Source organism: Lytechinus pictus, chromosome 7, assembly GCF_037042905.1.
Source record: "Lytechinus pictus isolate F3 Inbred chromosome 7, Lp3.0, whole genome shotgun sequence".
NCBI lineage: Eukaryota > Metazoa > Echinodermata > Echinoidea > Temnopleuroida > Toxopneustidae > Lytechinus > Lytechinus pictus.
This window is the reverse complement of record NC_087251.1, coordinates 23,697,793-23,724,279: the sequence shown is the minus strand read 5'-3', so window position 1 is coordinate 23,724,279 and position 26,487 is coordinate 23,697,793. Positions and strand designations below refer to the sequence as shown.

At 36.0% G+C, this 26,487-nt stretch overlaps 1 protein-coding gene across 2 annotated transcripts; it reads left to right on the top strand.

Annotated features, from left to right (window-relative positions):
• The first annotated feature begins 8,893 nt into the window (after positions 1–8,893).
• On the top strand, positions 8,894–26,072 carry LOC129264729 (heterogeneous nuclear ribonucleoprotein U-like protein 1). Of its 2 annotated transcripts, XM_054902664.2 has the most exons (15): positions 8,894–9,431; positions 10,181–10,441; positions 10,601–10,706; positions 12,713–12,780; positions 13,493–13,632; positions 13,935–14,034; positions 14,514–14,626; positions 14,985–15,137; positions 15,520–15,627; positions 19,997–20,119; positions 20,428–20,556; positions 22,698–22,866; positions 23,065–23,382; positions 23,651–23,916; positions 24,416–26,072. In XM_054902664.2, exons 1-15 carry the CDS (start codon positions 9,119–9,121, stop codon positions 24,767–24,769), a joined length of 2,721 nt encoding a protein of 906 aa, XP_054758639.2. In that variant the 5' UTR covers positions 8,894–9,118; the 3' UTR covers positions 24,770–26,072. The 2 variants fall into 2 exon arrangements, with proteins under 2 accessions (XP_054758639.2, XP_054758640.2); XM_054902665.2 differs by lacking the exons at positions 19,997–20,119; positions 20,428–20,556; positions 22,698–22,866; ... (1 more) ...; positions 23,651–23,916; positions 24,416–26,072 and adding exons at positions 16,872–17,022; positions 17,410–17,480; positions 17,731–19,996 and having other exon boundaries at positions 8,899–9,431.
• The last annotated feature ends 415 nt before the right edge of the window (positions 26,073–26,487 follow it).

Sequence of the window (26,487 nt, the reverse complement as noted above, 5' to 3'; positions counted from 1 at the left end):
GTGACTTATATTTTATTAATTAAGGTATAAATACTTTCAGCCCGGACCATCCCTTTAAGGTAAGATCCCCAATTATATACTCATCCTTTTCATGATTTACAAAACATGAATAGAGTGTCTCGTTTTTAGGTCTAATCTCGAAATTTTCCGTTCGCGCTTCGCGCTTGCATCAATAATCTTCACTGTTTAAATTACAAAAAGTGCTTAGAATTTCCGTTCTTTAGGTATAGCTCACGCTTCGCGCTCGCATTATTTTGATTGTTAATGAACTGGAATACAAATACCCTCTGTCCTCTTTTTTCTGACTCATTAATATGCAAATGCCGTCCGCCGGGGACAATAGATAGTAAATGCATTTGCATATTAATGAGTCAGAAAATAAATAATTAAAAAATATTAATGAGTCAGAAGAAGAGGATAGAGGGTATTTTAATTCCAGTTCATCGTTACTTAGCCGTGAACCAGAATAGCCTGGTGGTTGAGTCGCTGCCCGGCAAGCAGTAGATGACAGGTTCGAATCCCATGCACTGGTTCCAATTTTTTCTGACTTATGATTTTCATTACAGATCGAGCATGCGATCTTGAACACATGGGAGCTAAAATGCCGAAAATTTGTTTACAAATTATTATTACCTCCGATTAAAGCTTCTTTATTCACTATTGCCCAGAATGTTCAAATTTTGTCACAAAATACATAAAATGAAATAAAAATTAGCTCGCGCTCGCATTGCAGTGCGTATCAAAAAAAAGTTTACACTTTGAAAAAGCCCTGGGAATTAAAAAAATATACAACATGTGGGTATTTTTTTCACAAATATTCTTGGGTTTGGGTCTCATCTATCCAATGAAAGTAAACATTTTGACAGAATGTTACACTTGAGTGAACACTGTCCATTTGTGTAAAGCTCGCAGAAATCTGTTTGCGCAGACATGCTCATTTTCACGCTGTGTCAAGGGGAAAGGGCGAAATCAAACTTAACCTGCGAAATATTTCTCATACATTTCCCTTGCACTTTTAGTAATTGAAATAAAAGGGATACATTTAAGCATTTTGTAACAATTTTGCCACCCAAATTGAAATTTCAACACTTAGTAAGCACAACCTTTACCCTTTTTGTGCCAGCTGGATCTGAGGAAATAACTGAATCTGAACAAAAGTTTATATCAGACATCTCCAGCATTTTTTCACTAAGTTTTTATCATTTAAAGTGGGTTTACATTTCATTTTTCATTTAATACTTGTTTCTCCACACTTTTTGCAAGCTTTACAATGATTAACAAAATGAAATTCAAGCCTACGCCATTTCAAGTAAATCACAGCTCAGTGTAAAGCAAATATCGTCACGATGGCCTTAAGGGTGTGTGGGGGATTAGGTTGGGGCGCAATGCACTCTTCAAAGTGTTTTGGGCAAGGAAACAAGTTAAAAAAGGTAAAAGATATCTTCAAATCAATTTTACTAGCTAAATTTAATGTGTTATTCATGATTAAGGTCTACTTTTATTCGCATAACTAATTTTAAAGTTCTGCGCAAATCATTTTTCACTAACTTTTCAAAAGTAAGTGGTGCTCACTCAAGCGGAAATATTTTTCGACAGTTCGTAATTTGCTTAAATGGATCTGTACCAATGTTAAAATGTGGAAAAATCTTCAGGATATTACAAATGTATAATTTTACAGGATTTTTTCTAAGTGTAAACTTTTTTTTATACGCACTGTATAAATAAGGATTATGATATTATTTTTTTTATGTTGATTTATAAGAATAAAGCTAAGAAGTGACTATTAGGACTACCACTTCAAATAAACAAAAAATCATCTTCGAGCGGCCGATCGGGGAAAATATGGCTGAGAAAATGTCCGCCCCCCTCCCTATTGGCAAAGGCTGGATCCGTCCCTGCAAGACATGCACAAACCCCCAATCAAGTGTATACATGCAGCTATTATACACAGCTGTTGTGTATTATGATAATTGGTTTAATTTGTATCTCGGTTGGCACCTAAATTATGACTGTCAACTACCAAATCAATGTTCGTTTCACTTTTTCCTTAATCGAAAAAAAAACTTTACCCCAAATCATATGAAAAAAAAAACAAAAAATGAACAAATCAGAACAGGTGTGTACGCCGTTCAGGGCCCTGTGAAAGATTTTTTAATACTGGGTTGTTGTTTGTTGGAAATTAATGGCGACCAGTCACTGGGGTACAATTGCTGGAGTTTTGTCGTCAGAAAGAATTCCGACAAGCCACCCCCCCCAACAAAAAAGGGGGGGGTTATTGTTTACAAATCTCCCTCATTATTTTGGGGAGTAATAACCATTTATTATTATTATTAATATTTGTTTTGCCTATTTGTCAACCCGGTCTGGGAGGTGCTGTATACACTGTAAAAACGCTGTTTAAAATTTTAAGCAAGTTGTTTAAGCCTGTCACTCTAACAACTACCGTTTAAACTTTTTAAACAGCTGTTGAAACTTTTTAAACAAGTTGTTTAAAGAGTAAATTACAGAAAAGTTTATACAACCTGTTGTTAGAGTGACAGGCTTAAACAACGTGCTATTTTTTTTTACTGTGTATGGTATATGCATGCAGCATCCCTCCCCGTCCGATCCCCGCTACCATCCAGCAGTGGCGGTTTATTGCCATATACTGCCAAATGGTCTAATGTCATTTCGTCTACCATCAGTTGGTCCACTATCCATTACCATTTCGTCCATTTACCATTTAGTCCAATAGCCAGTTGGTCTAATAACCATTTCGTCTATTATCGATTGGTCTAATAGCCATTTGGTCTATTGCATTTTTGCCAATTGGCCCAATAGCCACTTTGTCCATTTTTATTACGTCTATTACCATTTAGTCCAATAATAATAATAATAATACTAATATGTCCATTTATATAGCGCAGTTACTATGTGCATATACTCAACTGCGCTTTGATACTTGGTATAATATTATGATAACTAAGCCGCCATATTAATAGGCGATAAAGCGTTCAAGGAATAAATCCTGCCGGGTACCCATTCACCTCACCTGGGTCGAGTGCAGCACAATGTGGATGAATTTCTTGCCGAAGGAAATTACGCCATGGCTGGGATTCGAACCCACGACCCTCTGTTTCAAAGTCCGAAGACTAATCCACTTTTATAGGCCACAACGCTCCACGATAGCCAACTGGTCTAAAGGCAAATGGTCTAATCCACTTAGTCTACTTTTATTTCATCTATTCCCAGTGGCGTAACTACGGGGGGGCATGGGGAGCACGTGCCCCCCCCCCCCCAATCGGCTGGCCAAAAAAAAAAAAACGGGGAAAAGGAGAAAAAGAGGGAGAAAGGGAAAGAAACGTAGTGGGAAAGAAGAAATTATTGTTAATTATAATGGTATATTATATTATGATTATCTTATGTTATATTACATAAATAAATTATAACTTTATGAAACATAATTTGCACAGGGCCTAGTCTTCATTTTTCCTGGTGCTCGCATTGCCTGTTTAACAATATATATAATCTTCTTGTACTAAAACCTCCCGTTTTCAAGTCAATATACACCAAATATATTTTCTTAGACTTCGAATTATTATTGTTTTATGTAGTGACATATACTTTTTTTTTCATGACTACTTAAAGTGATTGCCCGATTTTAAGGTCTTAATATAAACCATTTCCTGTCCGTACTTACGTTCGCATTCGTGGATTGGTGAGATATGTCTGTTCTTCATGAATTTTCTAAAATCAGTCCTTAAAATGTCCCTTTTTCTGATCTGAATGTAAAAAATTTCAGCTTGCGCTTCGCGCTCGCATCATTTGGTTAGTGAAATACGCATGGTCTACGTGAATTCTAACAAAATCAGCATTCGCTTGGCACTCGCATTAGATGACTATGGTGAGATATCTGTACTCTTAATGGAATCCTTTAAAAAAATAAATAGTCCTTATCCCTCTTTTGGGTCAATATATACAAAAATTTCAGCTCGCGCTTCGCGTTCGCATCATTTGGTTAGTGAACTACATATGATCTACGTGAATTCCTACAAACAAGCCTTGAAATATCCCTCTTCAGGTCTGACTTTCCTAAATTTTCAGCTCGCGCTTCGCGCTCGCAATATTTGATTAGTGAGATGCGTATGTTAATTATGATTACAATGACTACAAGTGCTTCATGTGTTTAGATGTATATTATTCTAACAATATCAGCAAGCGCTTTGTACTCGCATTAGATGACTATGGTGAGATATGTATACTCTTAATTAATGCATTCCTAAAATATTGTCCTTAAAATGTCCGTTTGGGGTCAATATATACAAAAATTTCAGCTCGCGCTTCGCGCTCGCATTATGTGATCAGTGAGATACATATCCGTTTAATGACACTGTCCTTTAAATGTCCCTATTATGTCAGTATACCTAGCAACTGAGCGAGCTTCGCGCGCTCTATAAGTGACTCATAATTTTTGCTGGTGCCCCCCCCCCCAATGCCGTGACCCACGGTACGCCACTGTCTATTCCATTTGGTCTAACTGCAGTTGGTCCTCTGTCACTTAGTCTAAACCCATTTCGTCTAACAATCATTTCTAATTGCCATTTAATTGCCATTTGGTCTAATCACCAATAGGTCCAATTGCCATCTCGGCCAATCATCATTTCGTCATATATTTTCGTCATTCTACTATAGCAGCCCTACGTGTTCGGTACATGTGCTGACTCGACTCATGTTGCTGTTGTGTGATTTATTATTAATTTACACCTGTTGTTTGCTTAATCTGTTATAAAATTGTAATTGACGTATCTAGCGGGGGGGGGGGGGGGGGCAAGGGGGCACGTGCCCCGGGCACCATTTTCAGGGGGCGCAAATAAAGAAAAGGAAAACAAAAAATGAAGAGAAAAAGAAAAGGAATAAATTAAGGCGCAGAAAAGGAAAACCACTGAAGGTGATTAATACCCCCGTCCCATGCTATTACCATGGTAATGCAGTTTCCAACACATTTAGAAAATCAATCTTGCATGTCTTTACCCAGGGATGAATTCGTGCCAACTTTTGATTAGTGATATATATACTCTCTTCAAGAATTCCAATACTCCTTACAAAAAAATTCCTTTTCAAACGCAAATGTCATAACTTTTCATCTAGTCTATTTGCGGGTTTGCATTTTGTTACATTATTCTTCATTTTATTCTTACAAACAGTTCTGAAAAACACATTTTCTGATTCAATTGTCAAAGCGTTTCACCACGTGCTGATTTGACTAAAAGGGAGATACAAATCCTCTTCATTAAGTTTACAAACATTCATTAAAACGACCTTCGACCCTTTTTAGGTGAGGACATAAATAAATAAATAAATAAATAAATATATACATATATATATATATATATAATCACAAATGGTTTAGAAAATGCCGTAGAAATAAAATCGTAGATTTTAAAAGGAGCATAGCTCTCAAAAATGAAAGGTAAAGTCACACTCTTCGTCAGTGCCCATGATGTGACAAAAAAAAAAGCGAATTCAAAATCCGTTTCTGAAACAGTCGTGAAAAACACGTCTGTTCATGGGCATACGGATTGTGAAACTCACCACAAAGAAATCAATGCGCTGAAGATATATATATTACGCCGATCAGATATTATACTTCTCATGAATTCCTACAAATTTCAGCTTACCCATCCTGCTTGCATTATATAATTGCTTAGTTATCGTGAGATTATTTCTCCCTAAAATGTCCCGACTGCCGGTCTCGATATCAATCATATTCAGCTCGCGCTCGCATTACTTGTTTAGCATGTTTAGATATGCATCATGTTAATGATTACAAAATAGGCTCGCGCTTCGCCCTCGTATTAGGTCGATTTATTTACAGAGATATACCTATCATCTCTTTTCTAAAAAGGGTCTTTTTACATGTTCCCTTTTCAGGTCTGAATATCAATATTTTTCAGCTCGTGCTTAGCGCTCGCATTCATTGTTTACGATAATTAGATACACACAATTTTCATGAAAATAAAAAAACTTATAATATTCCGTCTTGATATTGAAAAAATATTCACTCTCGCACTGACCGGTCGAGTGTATAATACACTCAAGAGGCGCGATTTTAGCGCTTGCCCCGGGCGCCGTTTGTCCTAGATACGCCACTGATAATACTGTGCAGTATTTTAAACTCCATTATAATAATGTTCTTACGCAAGATGAACAGGCAATGCCAGGGAGCACCGACCTAGCGAAAAATGTATGATATGGAAGAATTTATATTTTCCAGGTCTTCCCCTCACGTTTCATTCACTTGTCTTCCTCCTCTTATTTTATTTTATATTATACCTATTCCCTTTTCTTCCCCTCCGCTTGCCCACTTTTCTCTCCTCTTTTTTTTTCTTTCATTTTTTGTGCCGCTGTTTTTTTTGGTATTAAAATGATGTTTTATTGGTCACTTCAAGGTACATTCAATTCAATAGAGTTGAACAAGTACAAATGATACATCATAAGAAATTACATAACAGTTACGTAGCATATAAGTGCATATGGATAACCACTGTATCAATTCATGTCTCGCCATCTGCGTTCGTGGACACTCCTTTTGTTATTTCGAATAGCTGTAAATGTTTCCATTTTATACGATCGATCTAGTTAACAAATAAACACAATCACAGAAACTGTTGGTGTACATGATTTTCATCTAAGATAAATAGATTTCTTTGCAATAACTAGAAAAGGATGAAAAAGAGAATATTTTTTGATAACGCACCCATTACACTTTTTCCGTTCAAAATGAAAAATCTGTAAATGGACAATTCCAAAATGAATGTTCGATCGTTTCATTTTCTGCATTACCTTACAGAAGAAACATAAGTCTAAACGTATTTACTGGACGCTCATATCTTTCTGCCACCAATATATCATAAAAATGTTTACTTTTTTTTAATTTGTTTATTTACGTGATCAGTGGCGTACCGTGGGTCACGGCATTGGGGGGGCACGAGCAAAAATTTTGAGTCACTTAGTGAGCGCAGCGCGCCCAGTTGCCAGGTATACTGACCTAATAGAGACATTTTAAGGACAGTGCCATTAAACGGATATGTATCTCACTGGTCAAATAATGCGAGCGCGAAGCGCGAGCTTAAAATTTTTGATATTCAGACCTAAAAAAGGACATTATAAAATTCTTTTGTAATCATGATACGTACCTGTCTCGCTAAATAATGCGAGCGTGAAGCGCGAGCTGAAATTTTTGTAAATATTGACCCCAAACGGGAAGATTTTAAGGACTATATTTTAGGAATCCGTTAAGAGTATACACATCTCACCATAGTCATCTAATGCGAGTGCCAATAAGCGCTTGCTGATTTTGTTAGAATTACATCTAAACATATGCACATAAAGCACTTGTAATCATGATTAACATACCCATCTCACTAATCAAATCTTGCGAGCGCGAAGCGCGAGCTGAAAATTTAGGAAATTCAGACCTGAAGAGGGGCATTTTAAGGCTTGTTTGTAGGAATTCACGAAGACCATACGTAGTTCACTAACCAAACGGTGCGAGCGCGAAGCGCGAGGTGAAATTTTTTGATATTCAGATCAGAAAAAGGAACATTTTAAGGACTGATTCTAGGAATTCATTGAGAGCAGACATATTTCACCAATCCGCTACTGCTAACGTAAGCACGGACAGGAAATGTTTTATATTAAGACCTTAAAATGGGGCAATCACTTTAGTCATGAAAAAGAAGCATACTTGTACATAAAACAATAACTCGAAGTGCGAGGAAATATATTTGGCAGTTTGGTATATATTGACTTGAAAACGGGAGGTTTTTTATCAGGGTTATATATCTCGGTAAACAGACAATGCGAGCTTCAGGAGCAATGAAAACATAGGCCCTGAGCAAATTATGTTTCATTAAGTTATGAAAAATGTTTCTTATGTAATATAACATAACATATTATTATGAAATAATATAACATTATAATGAACAATAATGTCTTTTTTCCCACTATACGTTTCTCTTTCTTTCTCCCTCTTTTTCTCCTTTTCCCCGTTTTTTTTTTTTTTTTTTTTTTTTTTTGGTCAGCCGATTGGGGGGCACGTGCCCCCCCATGCCCCCCCGTAGTTACGCCACTGTACGTGATAGAAAAGAGAGTGAAAGAAGAATTAAAACTTATAGAAATACATAAAAATTCATAAAAACGAAAGCGGAAGGAGAAAACAAAATATACATATGAGAATTGATAGAAGCATTGATGGAAATATTAAAACAAGGATATATATTTAAAGAGAGAGAGAGAGATAAAAATAGAATCAGAAAAATACATAGGAGTTGTTGGAAAACTATAAAAAGGAAAAGATGAGGAAAAAATAGAATAATGTTTCAGAATTTATTGAGCACGCGTTTTTTCCCTTCACTGATATGTCCATATAGAGATCAGGGGCCGCGGGACGGTTAAAAAAAAATCACAATCATATTTTTTTACGTTTTGGGGGGATGAAGAAAAAATAGAATAATGTTTCAAAATTCATTGAGCACGCGTTTTTTCCCGCCCCGCTTCCACGGCCTCTGCATTTACTTATCCTGGTATGATTCGCTCATTCTTCGCTTGCTAGCTCCGATCCAGATCCCAGAATTCAACGCGGCGACATAATAAAGAGTGGGTCATCACGCCACGCCATATGATATAGAGTGGGTTTTCGTAAAACGACCGCTGATTGGATGCTTTCAATTCGATACTGTGCTGTGATAAATCAAATAAAAATGTTTGTTAGAGTATAAAATGATATTTAAATGATCTAATAACAACTTGTAACAATAAAATCATTCAATAAAGTGATATTTATGAAATTTTATGAATCAAAACAATTTTTCAGAAAAATGATTCAATAAATAAATAAATCAGATATCCAATCAGATGACATTTCTTTAGTACAGTTCATCAGGCGTTACGTGTGCATGCGTTCTCGACAGAACTCTGCGTTTGTGTGCAAGGACTCCGTTCTAGGAGTATGGTGCTGCCAACCTTTTACTTTGAATTAAATTAATTTAGTCGTCATAGGTTTAGAATTTATTATATTATAGTTCTGTTATTTAACCTGCATACATAGAGTCTGTTAAGAGAAATCAAAGGTGACAAAATGAGTGAGATTGAACCATCCAAGTTGAAGGTCGCGGAGCTTCGCGCGGAACTGCAAGCGCGTGGACTCGATTCAAAGGGAGTGAAAGCTGTCCTTGTTGATCGACTTGAGAATGCTTTGCTTGCCGAAGCCGAGGAAGTGGGGAATGAGAACGAACCCGCGGAAGCAGACGAAGATGACAATTTTGACGAAGATGTTGTAGAACTAGCACAAGAAGCACTACCAGAAGCAGAGCAAGGATTTGGCGATGAGTTTGGATTTTCAGGGGATCAGGATGGAACCAGCCAAGAAGCAGATGATCTCTTGCAAGCAGGTTCGTGAATTCGGCCAGCCCAAAAAAGCCAAGGCATGCATGGCCAAGAAAAGTCTTGTCCATCATAGGCCATCTTCACTCCAATTTATGAATTAGGCCTATCCAAGACTAAGTAAAATAAAGTGAAGTTGAACTTGAAGTTCCCATTATTAATTACATTCCCATTAATTACATTAAATAATTCCCATTAAATTCATTCGGATATTTGGCTTGCAACGATGCATGCAATGCATGATGCATGTTATGAAATAAATAATGGAGTATAATTCTAGGCCAGAGTAGCCAGGCGGCTTCTTGAGAGTAAAAATCATTTACTAACGTAGGCTTACTCTCAGTCTCAATGAAGCCAGGTCTTCTCATTCACCTACACGAAGGACCCCAAAACCTGAAACTTTCATCCCCGAGATTTCTACTTCTAAAATATCTAGGCCTAAAAGGTTAGCCCTAAATCATGTAGGGCCTACATGGGATAAAACTTCATTTCCGACATTTCTACGCTCTCGTTATTTTTAAACAAGAATTCATCAAAAAAATGAGAAAAATATTGTGAAAATCTTGTTTCCTATTGTTCTTCGCCAATGTTACGCAACGCACGCGACCGTAACGTTGGCGAAGAACAATAGGAAACAAGATGGCGGCGTAAACATCTGGCAAGCAGAAGGTGTAAAAAGTTGAAGGGGCCCATCATACCAGTGCAAAAAACCTTTAATCACTTTGTATTTTGACCAGAACATTTTCTCTCATTTCAGGTGAAGAGGGTGGAGATGACCAACTCTTGGCAGACTTGGAAATTCCTCCAGCTATGGAGGAACCGGAAGCAGAAGTCCAGCCAGAACCACAAGAAGAAGCTATGGTGCAAGAGGAGGATGCCATGCCTCAAGTTACAGAAGCTGAACCAGAAGCAACGGATGAGCAGGGGCAAGTTGAACAGCCACCAGAAAGCATGGAGCAAGAAGCCCAACCACAAACAGAAGAGAAGGAAGGTGAAAATAAAGAGCAGTCTGGGGATGGTAAGGAAAATACACGCTCTGAGAATAGCATGTTTCCCATTTTCCTTTTCTATGACAAAAAAAGTGTATTCAAGATTTCTATTTTCTTACACATTTGCAATTGTGTTTGTGTCAAGTGTAATAAAGTACCATAAATGTTTGAATTTTTGTAATTTATAGGGGACAAGAAAGAAGAAGGTGACAAGGATAAAGAAAGGAAACGCGACTATGAGAACAGGAACCGTGATCGCCGATTTGGAGGCAGAGATAGATCTCCCAGGAGAAGGTGGGTGCGAGTAATAAAGACTTGTAAACAAGTTACTTAACATGTCCTGTGATGATTCTTACACTGCCAGTTCTGCTTCTGATTGAGCACTCAAATTTATGAAGAAACTGAACTAGTGTTACTTTCTGAGGCATTATACTGTTACACATTTGTAATTTTTTCAGTGGATTTTCATTTTTGCCATAGGGCATTGTTTTATTTTTTACATTTTCATTATCATTACAAGAAAGATATACAACACACCAATTTGAGCATGTGGGACAAAGTCACATACTTTGGATGGTGTTACATCCTCAGATGGGGGGGGGGGGGGGGTTGAGGACAATCAAAATTAAATTTTGTTTCTGTAAATGAAGTTTGCTGTGAAAGAAAAACATCTGGTTCTTTCAAGTTCTATTTACAAATATAAATAAAATCTTACTGTGTTTCATCCCAGTTAAATTTATGGTAACAAAATATGTATATTTATATATTTTTTGTGTTGTACCCACCCCCCAAACAAAGAAGTTTGACATTGGATGGTTAGATGTGGGATTCCAAGATGGCCTCTTGCATGAAAAATTTACTTTTAAGTGCAGATTTGGCTGATTTTTATCTTTATTTGGGTATTTTAAATTGTTCAACTGTAAAAAAAAAAAGGAGGGGGGGGGGGGATATCAACAGTTCAATTGGTTCTGCTTGTACTTGACAAGGATGTACATAAAACCATCCAAAAAGTGTGGCTTTGTACCCACATGCTCAAATGGGTGTATTGTGCCTGAGAAGTAGACTTGAACAAAAATGCAATCTTCCATCTTTTTCGAAAGAAATTTGATGTGATACTCTTTCTCTTAAATTACCATTCTAATTACAATGAATTTAGAAAAAACTTTAACTTACAGGTTTTAATTGATTTTGTTTTTCTTTTGATGAACATGTAATTCGGCCTTAGTTTGGCATCATACATAGTTCCCTAATCATTTACAGTCCTTCACGTTTATAATTTCATGGAGCTCAATAAATCGCTCTCCTTATTTTTCTGAGGAGCTCAATTGAGCTCCTCAGAATCGCTCTCCGTGAGGAGCTCAAATCAATTCATTACAATACATGTATGATAAATTGTAGATTTTTCTTAACATTGTATATATGCAGTAGCTGTGTTAGCTATTAATTAATCTGTGGTGAAACTAGGCCTGGGTCACGTCAATACGTTTACAAGATGTCGTATGCGCTACTGCAAAAAAAAAATTGAAAAAAAAAAAAAATTGAAAAAAAAAATTGCTAAAATTTTACATTTTACATCTTTAAATCCATGAAATGGCCTTCTTTTTTCCATAATACCTTGAAATTACTTTGATTTAGTTGAAAACTATCAGAAAAATGAAGAATATTCACCTCTTTCCCGACTCTGATTTGAACTTACCTCAGTAAATATTGTAGTCCCACATGTAGACTTTCATGGTGCTGCCATGAAAATCTACATATGGGACTGCAAATATTTACCGAGTTTAAATTAAAATCAGAGTCGGGAAAGAGATGAATATTCTTAATTTTTCTGATAGTTTTCAACTAAATCAAAGTAATTTCAAGGAATTATGGAAAAAAGAAGACCATTTCATAGATTTAAAGATGTGAAATTTTAGCAATTTTTTTTCTTCATTAAAAAAATTTTTTTTTTAGGAGCGCGATTTTTTGCTATCCTTATTTTTTTTAAGGAGCGCGGTAGGAGCGCCGGCGCGATCGCGCTCCTCAAAAATGAAGGTCTGCATTTCAGAATCATTTGTTGAAAATTTTGGTAACTGCTTTTGCTCGATTTCAGACGAGTACCAGCTTGCTTAATCCACAATGTTATGGAATGGGGAATTCCCCATTCAATGCAGGAAGTGAAAATGCATGAATTTCAAAGCAGGAAGCAAGTTTAGCGTATGTGTACCAATGTCTAAAAATGATTTGTGTTATGAGTTCACAAAGATACTGCATTTAGTGTAATATACAATTGCAACCAACTTTATCCTTCTTACCTTCAGAACACCCCCTCCTGTGGTTATGGAAGAAGATGATGATATACCAGATACACAGTGTGTGCTCAGCAAATGTAAGTTCATTGGGATTTGGATGACTGCTAAATACATGTACCGTATGTATCCTATGGAATGTGAAATCTAAGTTTTGCTTCTGATTTATTCCATGCATTCATGGGAATAGGTGAAGTGTTATTGTTCTTCCACCTTTTGTAGGTGGTTACCAGGGGCATTTTTTCAGATTAACTTATTGCTACAAGTCAACTGTTTCATGGATAACCTAAATGAAGAAAAGATGCATCCCTGTAATCTAGCTTCAAACTCTGGGTCGTGCATACATTTAGGAAGGGCATTGACCTTGTTAGATAATGGTGATCTATCTTTTTAGTCAAGTAAATTTGAATTAGCATCACTCTGCATATTTCATTCTGGCGTAAATATTTGTCACTATTTTTTCACATGTTAACGTTTGTAATTCTGTGATGAAACATACACTGCCAGTTCTGCTTCTGATTGAGCACTTACAACCATGAAGAAACTGAACTAGTGTAGCTATCTGAGAATTGTGATGTAATGATCTTATCAGATTCTTATAATCATGTAATGGCATATTAGATATGACCAAGGGGACTTTCCAAGCAACTTGGAAATCAGATTTGGTCTGATTGAATGACAGTAGTATGTTTTTATTAAACAATTTTGGTCAAATTACAACATGGGATGTGATAAGGAACAAAATTGTGACTATTCTTTTCTTCTATGAATATATTTCTTTTTTCTCTATAGACCTTTCTGACTTGAATCTAAAAATTGGCAAAGATGGCTATAATGCATGTCCCCTCAGCATGGAAGGGTTCGCATACATGTGGGGTGGAGTCAAGGCTACACACGGTGTGAATAAAGGGAAAATCGGATATGAATGCAAGGTATGTATTCCCATAGCAAGAATAATACCCTCTTTTAAAATGTATATGAAATCTGTCAATTTTTTTCTTTATAGATTATTTCTGAAAAGTCCTAAATTTGAAGATTGCATGATAGCATGTTTTAGAAATTCAGTGATGAAATCTACACTGCCAGTTCTGCTTCTGAATGAGCACTCACAATCATGAAGAGGATGGACTAGTGTTTATTTTCTGAGGATGGTCAATTAGCATTTATATTCTATGAATTAAGAACGATGAAGGCATTGTGTGTATATAAAAGTATGTATTCATCTCTGTTGCAGCTGGAGTCCCAAGCTGATGTGCGCCATCTACCTCCTGAAGAGACCAACAAACATGTTGTCCGTGTAGGATGGTCCATTGATGCATCTTCTCTTCAGTTGGGTTAGTTCATTTTCATTATTACTCTATCCAAATTTATTTTGACATCTTCAACAGGACAGAATGTCGCTCTTTTTTGCATGCGAATGTTGAATGTTTGCAATTCTGTGATGAAACACACACTGCCAGTTCTGCTTCTGATTGAGCACTCACAATCATGAAGAAACTAAACTAGTGTAGCTATCTGAGAATTATGATGTAAACAAATCTTATGGCGTAAAGGTACCCAAGTGGCTTCCCAACGACTTCCAATCAATTCAAAGTCAGTCGTTGGTGGTATTGGGTCCCAGATTATTGGTCTGCCTCAAGATATTCTGACTAGCTGTAGTTAAAATTAAGTGAACAAATTGCCAAGAATTTCATTCTGCATACCTACTTTCCTCACTTCAATTGACTGGTGACCAGCAAGTTTGCATTGAATGTTATGCATAGAAGTTATAATTGATATAAATAACTGACTTTAGTTGTTAATGTTTCTGCAGGAGAGGAAGACTTTTCTTATGGGTATGGAGGAACAGGAAAGGCATCGGTCAAATGCAAGTTTGAGAACTATGGAGAGAAGTTTGGTGTGGGAGATGTTATTGGTGCATATGTGGTAAGTTGTTTGTTTGTTTTTGACACAAAATTGTTATTTGAGACTGTTTTGAAGAACTAGAAATGTTTGTCTTGTGATTTATAACATTGGAAAATGTTGTTCAGTGATGATATTTACACTGCCAGTTCTGCTTCTGATTGAGCACACAAAATCATGAAGAGATTGAACTAGTGTTATGATCTGAGAATTTAGTGTTCAGAAACTTAGTACAATATACTCATTAAAAATGGGATTATTCTGCACAAGACCACATTAATGTGGTTCACCCATTAATGTGACTCTCATTGACACTTTTGACATTGAATGTAAGCATAGGCGTATTGCCAATATTCAACTCTATTCGATTTTACATTTGCAGGACTTTGAAGGAGAGAAGCCAACAATCTCATACACCAAGAATGGCAATGACCTTGGTGTTGCCTTCACCATTGAAGAAGACCTAGAAGGCAAAGCCTTGTTCCCTCATGTCATGGTCAAGAATATCTCAGTGGAGCTCAACTTTGGCCAGAAGGTAGGATAAAGTACATTTTTGTTTTTATAATCATATCTTACCTTTTCAGAGGACAATTTCTATGATGATACTCACACTGCCAGTTCTGCTTCTGATTGAGCACTCATAACATGAAGAGACTGAACTAGTGTTTCCATCTGAGAATTGTGTAGCAAGTGAATAAACATATGGACAAAAAAAATACATGAACCTGCATGTTGCATGTTTTTTCATCCCTGGTATGCGATACATTGAATGATTGAACTTAGGATGAGGACTATATTTAGTAATTATTTTCTTTGATTGTGAATTATTTTTCTTTACTGAATAAAGTTTAATCATTGCTGGTTCGAGGTAAGATTTCTGAATAATAGTATTATTTTAAATCATTTCCGTCATTTAGGAGGAGCCTTATTTTCCATTGAAGGAAGAGTTCTCTTTCATTGGCAAGCTACCTGCTGAAGACTCTGTACGTGGGCCTAAATCTCCTGCAACCAAGAAGGATTGTGAGGTAAGTCTTCATAATACAGCATATTGGGCTGACTGGAAAGATTTGTGTCCTTTTAATGGGGATTACATGTTAAATACTGGTGTATTCATTGGTGCTTTTGCATGATGTTTAGTCTAATTCTGTGAAACTGCCCCTCAGTCTCATTTCTCTCAGTAAATTGTAGATGTAAAACCTGATTGTCATGAATATATTTGTCCATGCTCAGAGAGACAGAAACTAAGAAAATTTGGCTGACCCTGATCAGTTTAAATGAATTATGTTATTGGTGTATTAACTGAAGATCTGAATAAATGTAATAAAATTGTAATACATGACATCAAGTAATGACATGGGTTATTGAGTATACATGATACACAGTTGAACCTGTTATTGTTTGTAACAATTTAGTTTGATTTTTTATAAACTCAAAATGCAGAATTGTAGTCACTTGTATTTCATGTCATGTCAGTGTATTTGTGCTTTGTGTTTTTTCTTTGTGGGTGTCTTTGTGTCAAAATGTGTTGTATAGATTATTTGTTAACATGAATTTGAGTTTAACATGTATTATTGTCGTGTGTCTGTTGAAAAATATGGTTGTTTCATGTGCATAAAAAGAAAAGGTAAGGCTGTAAACACCAGTAAATGTAGAATAACGAAATAATCATGAAAAGATTCTTTATACAATGTATATTATTACCTGCCATTCGTAAATAAATTTTGAATTGTTCTAGAAGTCATCCATGTCTCCTTGTGAATATCTTTCTATTTGATGGTGATCATTGTTGTCAACTTAAGTGGTCGGCACCACTTTCAACATCTAAATTTCTAAATTGCACTCGATTCAATATAACACCCTCTCATCCACCTGGCACAAATTACTACACCGACGTATAAAATGATATGAAAAAAAAATGCTTAAGCACTGAATTCTGTTTCGTTCCTGTGAACCCCTATCTATGGCAAGGGATTTGGCGGTTTCCTTTCCATTAGTAAAAGTCCCTGGTAACAACTGACAATTGTGCAGTTAAGTTGTGAAAAAGTGCAGGTAATTGTGGTATGGTAATGTGGTAATGTGTGGGTGTGCAATCTAGTACCAGCCATTCATTGGTTCCAAATAACACAACTAACGCGAGACTGGCCTTGAAGACCTTTGCTTTCATCAGCACCCATCGTCACACTATCATCCCTGTCTACGTCAGCTTACCCATGGACTGGTCACCGATAATCACACCTTCCAGCCAGCCAATTTCCTTTCCCGTTTCTAGAATGTTGCAGTACTTGTAGGTTTTCTTGGTGAATGGAGCCCCTGTATCATACCAGCTAGTCATATCGTGGAAGGATCAACTATCCAGCATTCATTTGTTACTGTTGTGTGGGAAGGATCTCTTCTTCGTGGGAAAGTGCTGTCTGTTCTACGTAAGGGCTTGCATTAGCACTTATTTACAATGAATCACATTTATTTTGCATTACAGGTACTTACAATAAAATGGATAGGAATATTGTGGGGGATGGATAAAGAAGGAAGTTAGATGATATCTATTTTTTTTTTCAAATTGGAATGAAGAAATAATGAGTAAATCACAGATGCCCTAGCCTATTTTGTCCCATAATGTACACTTTTTCCAAATAATCTTTTTACTTTTTGTTTGCATAACATGTGGCTCAAGCATATTTTTACCAAAACATTGAATGAATCGTAACGAAATAGTCAATGCTTTGTGATGTATAAAATCGATCTGAAAACTTAGTAGCCACATGCTTGATATTTTCTGAGGTACATTGATTATCAATTTTAATATACAGGAAGTGCAGGTGATGTTGAGATGCTGGTCCAGTATCTACCATGTCCTGTCTCACCAGAATACAAGAACAAGGTGTGTGGTTTTCACCTTAGATGCATACAAGACCAGAGAATGTGAATCTATTTCAAATTTGATCATTAATAAAATCATATTGGGTCATTATCTAGCTTTATCCTTTTTCCATTTCTTAATTTGCCTCCCCATTGAACTATTTAATTTGGGGTTTCTTATTTTATCGGTCGATTCAATATAGTTTTAAGGTTGTAAAAACAATTTTTTTATGAAAAAGCTAACCCTTAAAGTTTGCTTGTATATTTTGTAGATGACTGAAGACTTGTTCCAGAATAATGATGACACTGTTAGCAAGAACTTGAAGAAGTTGCTAGAGACTCGTTTAATCAGTCTATATCATACCTCGTCTTGCTCGATGAAGCATACACATAATGATCTCCCACAGGGATTTGATACTTGTAACCCAAAGGTTAGCCTATCAGGACATCTCCAAGAGACAGATGCAGAATCATGTCCTAAACCGAAAGAAGGATATGGAATTTTAGAATCACTTCTGACAAACATAAACTTGTTAAACAATGCACTTTCAAGTACATTTCTACAAAATGTAGAAAATGGAGGAGTATGTCAAGATCTGGCACAGACTGTTAACAAGTTACAAGTAACCAAGATGAAGCTGAACAGGCTATGTCCAGGATCAGCAGCAAGTATTTCACACAGGAAAACTGCTGGTAAAAGTATGTCTCGTTCACCGACACCATCCTTTGTGCCTCTTGACCAAATCCCTGATGCGCTTACAAAGTCCAAGTCATTGAATGGAAAGACGAGTTCTATCGCTACTCTGTCCAAATCTGGTGAAGTTGAGAGAAGCCTTGTTCAAGCCAGGCCAAAGGTGAAACCCTCGAAGATGATGTTGCAGAAGTCAGAGGTTAAGAAAATCTACAAGTCTAGTGCCAACTACAAAGTATGCGCACTTCGTTTGGCAAGGAAGATGTTCCCAAGAAAGAGTGAGGGTTCCCGTCCATCTATAACATGTCCAAGAATGATTGAGATTCAGCATCACATCTTTGAACTGTACAATGTTCCAACTGCAGATCAGGGTACGGTGTGGAAGGAGTGTAGACAGCTGCTTGACCAATCTTTCACACTCAGAGATTTGCAGCCAGACTGCCTTCTGCCAAAATGCCCCAAGCTTGTTACTTCCCGTAGTAGATTTAATTGAACAGAAAGTAATCTTGAAAGGTTTTTTCCCCTCTCTTTAGGGAGTTATTGCTGTCTCCTAACATTCTGATCATGAAAATGTAATTTTTTTGCATGCATTTAGATTCATGCATATTTAGTTTGTATCCTTGTTTATTATTTTCCAATAGATTTGAAAAGAACATTCATGTGTAGTGTACGTAATCATATGTCATGTCTATGAAAGGTTTGTTTATGTGGTACGTGTAATTGGTGTACTCTTGTCATTTGATTTGTGTACAATAAAAGTGCTTGTGGGAGAATGGCATTCCATTACTTTCAGGGAAATTCATATTGATAGAGCTTTCTGTTCCTGTGATGGAGACTGAGAATTCAATTTAGAGAAGTATTTTAATTTTTTCCAGCCTATGTTTATATTTTGTTATGTTTTGTGGTCCATATGTTCTAAGGATATTGTAGTCTAGTAGTTCAAATTTAGAGTAAGATTATTCAATACTTTTAGCCCCAAAGTTGTTCCATATTGTTTTTTTTTTTTTTTGGGGGGGGGGGGGGTTGGGTTTTTTTGTATGGTAGTCCATATTTTTTTAATATGTTATAGTCCTTGGAGTGTATAGTAATTCAATTTTAGAGTAAGACTATTTTTCTTTGCAGCCCAAGTTTGTTCCATTTTGTTTTGTTTTGTTGTATATATGTTGTTGGTATATTGATCCTGTTCACTATCACCTAAGTAGTTGAAGATCATTTGCGAGAATAACCTGTGTGGGTTGAAAACCAAAGAATATAAAAGTTACCAAGTGGCGGTGATTTCACATGTACCTTGTTCATGGAATATATTTGCGAATTATGCTATGTCTGTTTAAAAACAGAATGTTTATTTGTGTGTTCTAGATTTGGAGAATACTCTTTTCTATGCCATTTTCATCAGTTTGTGAAATTTTGGAATTCATTTCTTTTGTTGAGACTACGTAGTGCTTTTTTTCTTCGAAGAGCAGTGGTGAATGAATAAAAATTCTCAATGCATTTGTTTTGTTTGTCTTGTCTATTCTTTGGTTTATTATAATTCATTCATTTGTTGAGGTTACAGATTTCACATTTTTATTTCAATTTTTTCTTATTGTACAATATACATGATATCAAGCATCGTAATTTTTCCTTCATAATGCACAAAACCAGAGGGAAAATTAAATCTGAACTTTCAGAAAATATGGAAATTTGGATTGAGTTCTGTCAACATACTTTAGAGAATTTGAATACATTGTCATTATAGCATTTGGGAGCTCAGTCTTGGATTTATCAGATCAGTATTCATTATTAAAACTTCACATGACTGTCGAATATTATGTTGATAAATGTTTCACATTTTGTTGTTTGTTTAGCTGTTGATGATGGTTGGTCTGCCAGGCTCTGGTAAGACAACATGGACCATCCAGGCTTGCAAGGATATGACTGACAAGAAATACTATATCCTTGGCACCAATCTCATCATGGATAAGATGAAGGTAAGTTAACATGTCAAACCAACTGTCCCAAGTGTTACCACTACTAAAGTTATTATTCTTAATTTATATCACCTCATGATGGATCTCAAAGGTATTTATGTTATATACTGAGATAAATCCAAATAAAATTAAATTTTATTTCTTGGAAAGAAAAAATTAAATTTTACCTATCATTTTGAACCAAAGCAAATCATGTAACCTTTGAAAAGTCAGATGTGAGGCAATAATCGCCAGCTTTATTATAGATATTTTAATGGCAAAGATATTTATGGAATTGTAAGTATTTTGAACAATGTATTTATTTGCAGGTGATGGGGCTCCGCCGTCAGCGTAACTATGCCGGTCGTTGGGACAAGTTGATGGACTTGGCTACCAAGTGTTTGAATCGATTCTTTGAAGTTGCAGCCCGAAAGCGCCGTAATTACATTCTTGACCAGGTATGTTGTCTAACTGGAGAAAGAAGCAGTGTAGTGCTGAACACCTAGCCTTGTTGCATAATTCTGAATTATTACTCAAAAATAGTTGAAATTCTCATTGCATTACAAATCACTAAAACATACCTCTGTTAGCCTTAATGAGCTTGCCATTGGTTTTACTTTAACAGCAACAATTACGAATGTAGATTTGGTATCTGTTTGCAGTGAAAATTGTTTGATATTGATATATTATGTTAGTAGCTATTAAAGAATTGCCTCAATTTAGAATAATTTTACCTCTATTGTAAAAATCTGGAGTAATTTATGTAATATAATGATTTAGATAATTATATGTGGGGATCAAGTGATATTTTTCATACAACAAAGATGTGCTTAAATTTTACCAACTCTGAAGACCCATTTGATGTCAATTACGCTAATTGAATTGAATTGAATTGAATTGAATTGAATTGAATTGGAGAAATGATATGAAGCAAAGCAGAGGATGTTCAGGAGCTACAACAGTTATGAGAATTGGTTAGTGCCAGCGTGATATGGGTCACAGATCATGGGATGTTTGGGATTTTCCCAAAGCAAAAGAAAGTCATGGAATATTACAAAAGAAAATCTTTGAAATGTTAGAGAAAGTCAGATATATTCAGCATTACAATTTTCTTTGAATGAATAAATTTGTGTAATCTATTATATTGTTAGCAAAATCATGCTCAAGTTTGCCATGCGTGAATCGCACGATGAGTCTTTGCTGCTTTGGAGGTCAAAAAAAGTCAGAGAATTTTGATAATGTGCAAGTGTTTGTATCATGACTGCTGAATCTAATTTTTAAGGTGAAAAGGGTGAACTGATACTTCAAAGACTATCTCTGATGCTACAGTTTTTCATTACGCAAAAATTTGCTTTCCAGAGTATTGTATAACAAGCAATATGTTAGAAAGAGGTCATCTACATTTCACATGGAGGTCTTTATTTCTATTCTGTTTTAGCTCTACGTGAAAATGATAAAGGTAAAATTTGAAAGAGATAACATTAACCAAATCAAAGTTTGTGGATGATCAGGGGATGTATTTGGTAAATTTAGACTATATAAATTGAGGTAACAAGTATTTGGAAAAGGAAAGACCAATAAAATGGAATGGTGCTATATATGTCTACATTTAGCCTACTAAATGAAAATGAAAAGTAAGGATACCATACATATTTGTGAATGAAGTTTAAAAAATAATGTGGGAGAAATTTCTTGTCATGATTTAAATCATTTTGTGATATGATGGCTAGTAACAGTTTTGCTAAAGGAGAACAATACATTTTCATTTGATCAAGTTAGGCTCTTTTTTTTTTAAAGTCAGCTGCGAATGCAGTATAGATGAAAATAGATTTTAAAACTTGAATAAAAAGGAATCTGTAGCAAAGTGCCCAATATTTCATTTTAATTTAATGGTAATTCTGGAGAAAACTTATTCATGACTTACCAGAGATACATATGTCGCTCAATGTTTTGCTTTATTGCACGAAATCACGATTTGGTTTGGGATAGAGGTTTGGATTGCAATGGTGTTCAAACTCTTCAAATAGATAGTCATCTAAGAGTAATAGAACTACCAACCATTGTCACTTTGAATATCAAAGGCATTATCTTTGTTGATGGATCAGCTGTGGGTAATTTTGCATGCATATTAAATTAGAAGTGTATTTGTCTCTTTTTCTCTTTGAAAACTTTAAGTACATTCATTTTGATTTCCTTTGATACTTGAATTATTGTGTACTGTTTAAGAATGTTAAAGGTATCAATATGTTAAAGGTATCAATATGTGTGAATTGTGTAGTGTAGCCGGACTGAGACATAATATATTATGTTAGTATCACCAATGGCATCTCTGGGTCAGAGGTAGATTTGAAGATTTGATGCACTGGATTTTCTGATTCTGTTGGCTTTAAATTTCAGTTTTATGCACAAGGCAAGCACAACTAACCACTTCTTTCTTTCAGATGGGGTATGTATATTACTTCAAACTCTTGTTATGACCATTTTAGTAACATGTATGGACTTATCATTACAGAGAATTGAATGATGCGGCTTTAATAGCCCCAAGTATGGAATCAGAAATAATCACTATTATTCTCTCCTACTTCAATGCTGCTGTCAGACAAATGTGTATCCCTCCGCAAGAAGAAGAAAAATGCGCCCTTTTGAGGGTTTCAGCACCAAAGCAATCGTATTAGTTCCCTCTGATGAAGAGTTTAAGAAGCGAGTGGAAAAACGCACTAAAGAAGAAGGCAAGGACGTCCCGGACCATGCTGTGAATGAGATGAAAGGTAGGGATCAATAGCCAGCAATGGCTCAAACAAATGTAATCACCCATCGTCTTACTCTGTAGAATTAGCCTGTTAAGTCTTAATGTAGGCAACTGTAGAGTAAGTGTAAAGTATGGGCCACACTGCTTCATGAAGGAACATTTCCATGTGCTAATTATTTTTATTCTTTCATGCTAACCCACATTGTGATTTATTTAGCCAACTTTGAGCTCCCCGAGAAGGGTGTGCTCTTTGATGAAGTGGAGTATGTTGAGCTGAGTGAGGAGGAGTGCAAGCCCCTGGTAGAGCGCTACCGCAAAGAAGGCAAGGACGCTGGAGGACTCAAACCTCGCTTTGACCGTCGTGGTGGTCGAGACTTCAGAGGAGGATATGACCGTGGTGGATACGGCCGTCATGATGACCGAAGAGGAGGCTATGGCGGCGGTGGTGGCTATCGTTCTGGTGGATATGATCACGGTGACCGTCGTGGAGGTTATGGTGGAGGAGGTGGATACCGAGGAGGCTATCGTGAAGGAGGTATGCCACCATTCTTTCATTTACTTCGTAAATATATACAGATAGCTCAGTGCATTGTTAATTTCCTCGGCACATTAATCATCGAGAATAAGATCTCAGTTTCTTTCCTCAAAAATTCTTATACTGGTAAATGCTAGAACTTTGTAAAAACTCTTGACATCTCCCAAGGTTGAATATTCAACCAGAGTAAATTCCCAACATGTTCATTGTTATGTTAAATAACAATTATTTGAAATAATTACTATCTGCTTCATATCATTTTGTTCAGGCTGGAACCGTGGTGGCAGTGGATATGGTGGTGGTCGCGGTGGCGGAAGTGGTGGCTACGGTGGTGGACGTGGCGGAGGAGGATACAACAGTGGTGGATACGGTGGTGGTAGCAGCAACTACAGTAATCGTGGAAGCAGCAACTACGGTAGTGGCAGTAGTAACTACAACAGAAACTCCAGCTCTGGTGGGTATGGAAACCAGAGCAGTGGTGGAAGCTATGGCAATCGTCAGAACCAAGGCTCATACAACAAATACGGAAACCAGGTATTTGACTCACATCCTGGGAATTATTCATTTTGTAGGAACAGCCGTATGAAATTGTTCTTGTTTTTATGGATATAGCTATGTAGCAAGATAATAATGTAGTGCTGTAGTTGAAATTGTTACCCAGGGGCAGCTGACTGTCTAAGGTCAATACTGATTTTCCATTTGAAACTGCTTTTAGGTGTTTGCTTTTTATGATTCAACTACATTGTTCAAAATATTATTAAGAAGGATAAATTTGACTTGCATCAGATTGATGGAGATTGTTATTCCAGTTTCAAAGATATCGAATGAGAATTGTCGCACAAAACCATGAAGTTAATTGGCTGTAAAAGAAATGTTTTAATTCATGCGCATTGAAAGAAGTCGGATCTCATTATAAATATAGATGAACTAAAAATGGACTAGGTTTGAAAGTAGGGTTTTCAAATTGACCAAATCTCTGCATTTATTCATTGAGGTGAATTTTAATCTCAAATTTTTTATTTCTTCCTCTCAGTCCAACTACCAACAGAACAAGCAGTCAAATTACAATCAGCAGTCAAGTTACGGGAGTGGTAGTGGATCAAGTAACTACAGCTCAAACCAAGGCTATGGTTCTTCATCAAACTACAGCAACACCTCGGGGTATGGGAATAGCAGCAACACCAGCAGCTACACCCAGGGCACTCAAAGCTCGTACAACCAGGGGTATCAACAGAACCAACCGTCTCAGCAACAGACGCAGCAACAGTATGCTAACTATCAACAGCAGTATCAACAATACTACCAGCAGAACCCTCAGTATGCCCAACAGTACGCCCAGTACTACAGCAACTATGGCAACTATGGAGGATCTGGGTCAAGCCAGTAGGCCTGTACAGATGCAAAGAGAAAGTTGAAGAACAATGTTGAGATCATTATCCGAAATACAATACATCTTGGCTCTTTGATTAGTTCAGGCTTTCTTTGTGAGTATGGTGACCTCAAGAATTGTTTAATTTTTGAATTGTTAAAATGCTTGCATATTTGATGACCCTGTCAGTGGTATTAAGTAAGATCATGAATATCTGTTCCTTGTATGATCCCTACCCAGCAAAATAAAATAACCTTTAGCTTTGATTATATGATGTAAATACTGCTTAAAAGGTAAATAAAACAAACATGTTAATGTGGTAAGTTAATACAGTTGGTAACAGATTCTTATCGTTGATATGTGGGAGTATGTAAATAGTAATCAAATGGAAAAGATTGTAATTTTGTTTGTATTTTTGACCTGTTGTTTTATAGATGTTAGATTTTGTATTAGCTTACTATTTGGATTTCACCTAAATCTTTTTATATGTCAGTGAAGTGTTCTGTCTTACGGATTATATGTTTACTGATGATTATGAAATGAATTTTATGTTTTACAGTGAAGAGATACATTCCTGCTCAAGGACATGTTTGTAAATATAGACATTGCTTTGGAAATACCTTAAAGGCTTCAACCCAACATTAGGCGCATTTTTGGATTTAGCATTTTAAGAAAGAAACAACTTTTGTTGTAATTGTTGACCACCCCCCCCCCCCTGGAAACCTAATTAATTAAAATCATGAGTCTGAAATCATATGAAAACCTTATACTGATTTACCTGAGAAGTACTCTGTTCCGCGGTCAAATCCAGTTTATTTCACTGGACTCACCCAGTTATCAAGATAACAATTTTTAAATGATGTAGGATGTTTTTTGTTTAATTAATATGGTATTCATACTTTGTTGGCCATGCTTTTTAGATATTCAAGCGATAATTCAAACTGAATGTTTTATGATATCCCCTCTTCTGAAAAAAAGGTAATTGATATATTGATGATAGACACAACACATGGAATAATTGGATGGTAAAAAGCAAATGATTCTGTAAGAGGAATAAGCGATCCAATTCAATGATATGTAAATATATATTGTGTTCATGCTGTCAATACTACTTGACTCTTATTCTTGCCTTCATTGGAAGAAAAGCATTGGACAATTACTAAAATATGTTTCTTAATTTTGTACATAGTTTTAATATGCAAAGTGTATGGTAAGGAATGTTGTGTTAGATGTAGACTTGTTGATTATCTCAAACCATCTACCATGCTATCTCAGGAGACACAAGACTCTTTCCTGATTTAATAAATAATTGAACTGTAAATTTGATGCTATTCATACTTTCATTTCTCTTGGACTGTGGTGAGGATGTGTGATGAAATATGACCAACTTAAATGCAGTTTCATTGATATATATTTGGGAGAATACTCTAGATATACATTCAGGAAGATCCCAAGTAGTACAGGTATTTATGCTACACAAAGACCAGGATATGTCTTGTTTGGAAGAAATACTCTTGAAATTGCAGTATCTCTGTCATTGATTCTGTAAAATTTTGTTAATTTACTAGGGATCCTTTTCTCCAAAATGTGTTGATCAGTGATGATGCCTTTGAAATGAGATTGGGATTTCTATAGACAACTTCACATAATGTTATTTAAAAAAAAACAAAGAACAAAAGGAAATTAGAAAAATATGTTCGTGAATACCTTCAACTTTTGTAAAGCTACAAGTGCGA

What these genes read in the sequence shown, in the direction of transcription:
- LOC129264729 (XM_054902664.2), top strand. Translation starts at nt 9,119, where the DNA reads ATGAGTGAGATTGAACCATCCAAGTTGAAGGTCGCGGAGCTTCGCGCG. An exon ending in ATGTTATTGGTGCATATGTG is followed by an intron (nt 14,627 to 14,984) that starts GTAAGTTGTTTG and finishes TTACATTTGCAG; the next exon opens with GACTTTGAAGGAGAGAAGCC. An exon ending in ACAACAAATACGGAAACCAG is followed by an intron (nt 23,917 to 24,415) that starts GTATTTGACTCA and finishes TCTTCCTCTCAG; the next exon opens with TCCAACTACCAACAGAACAA.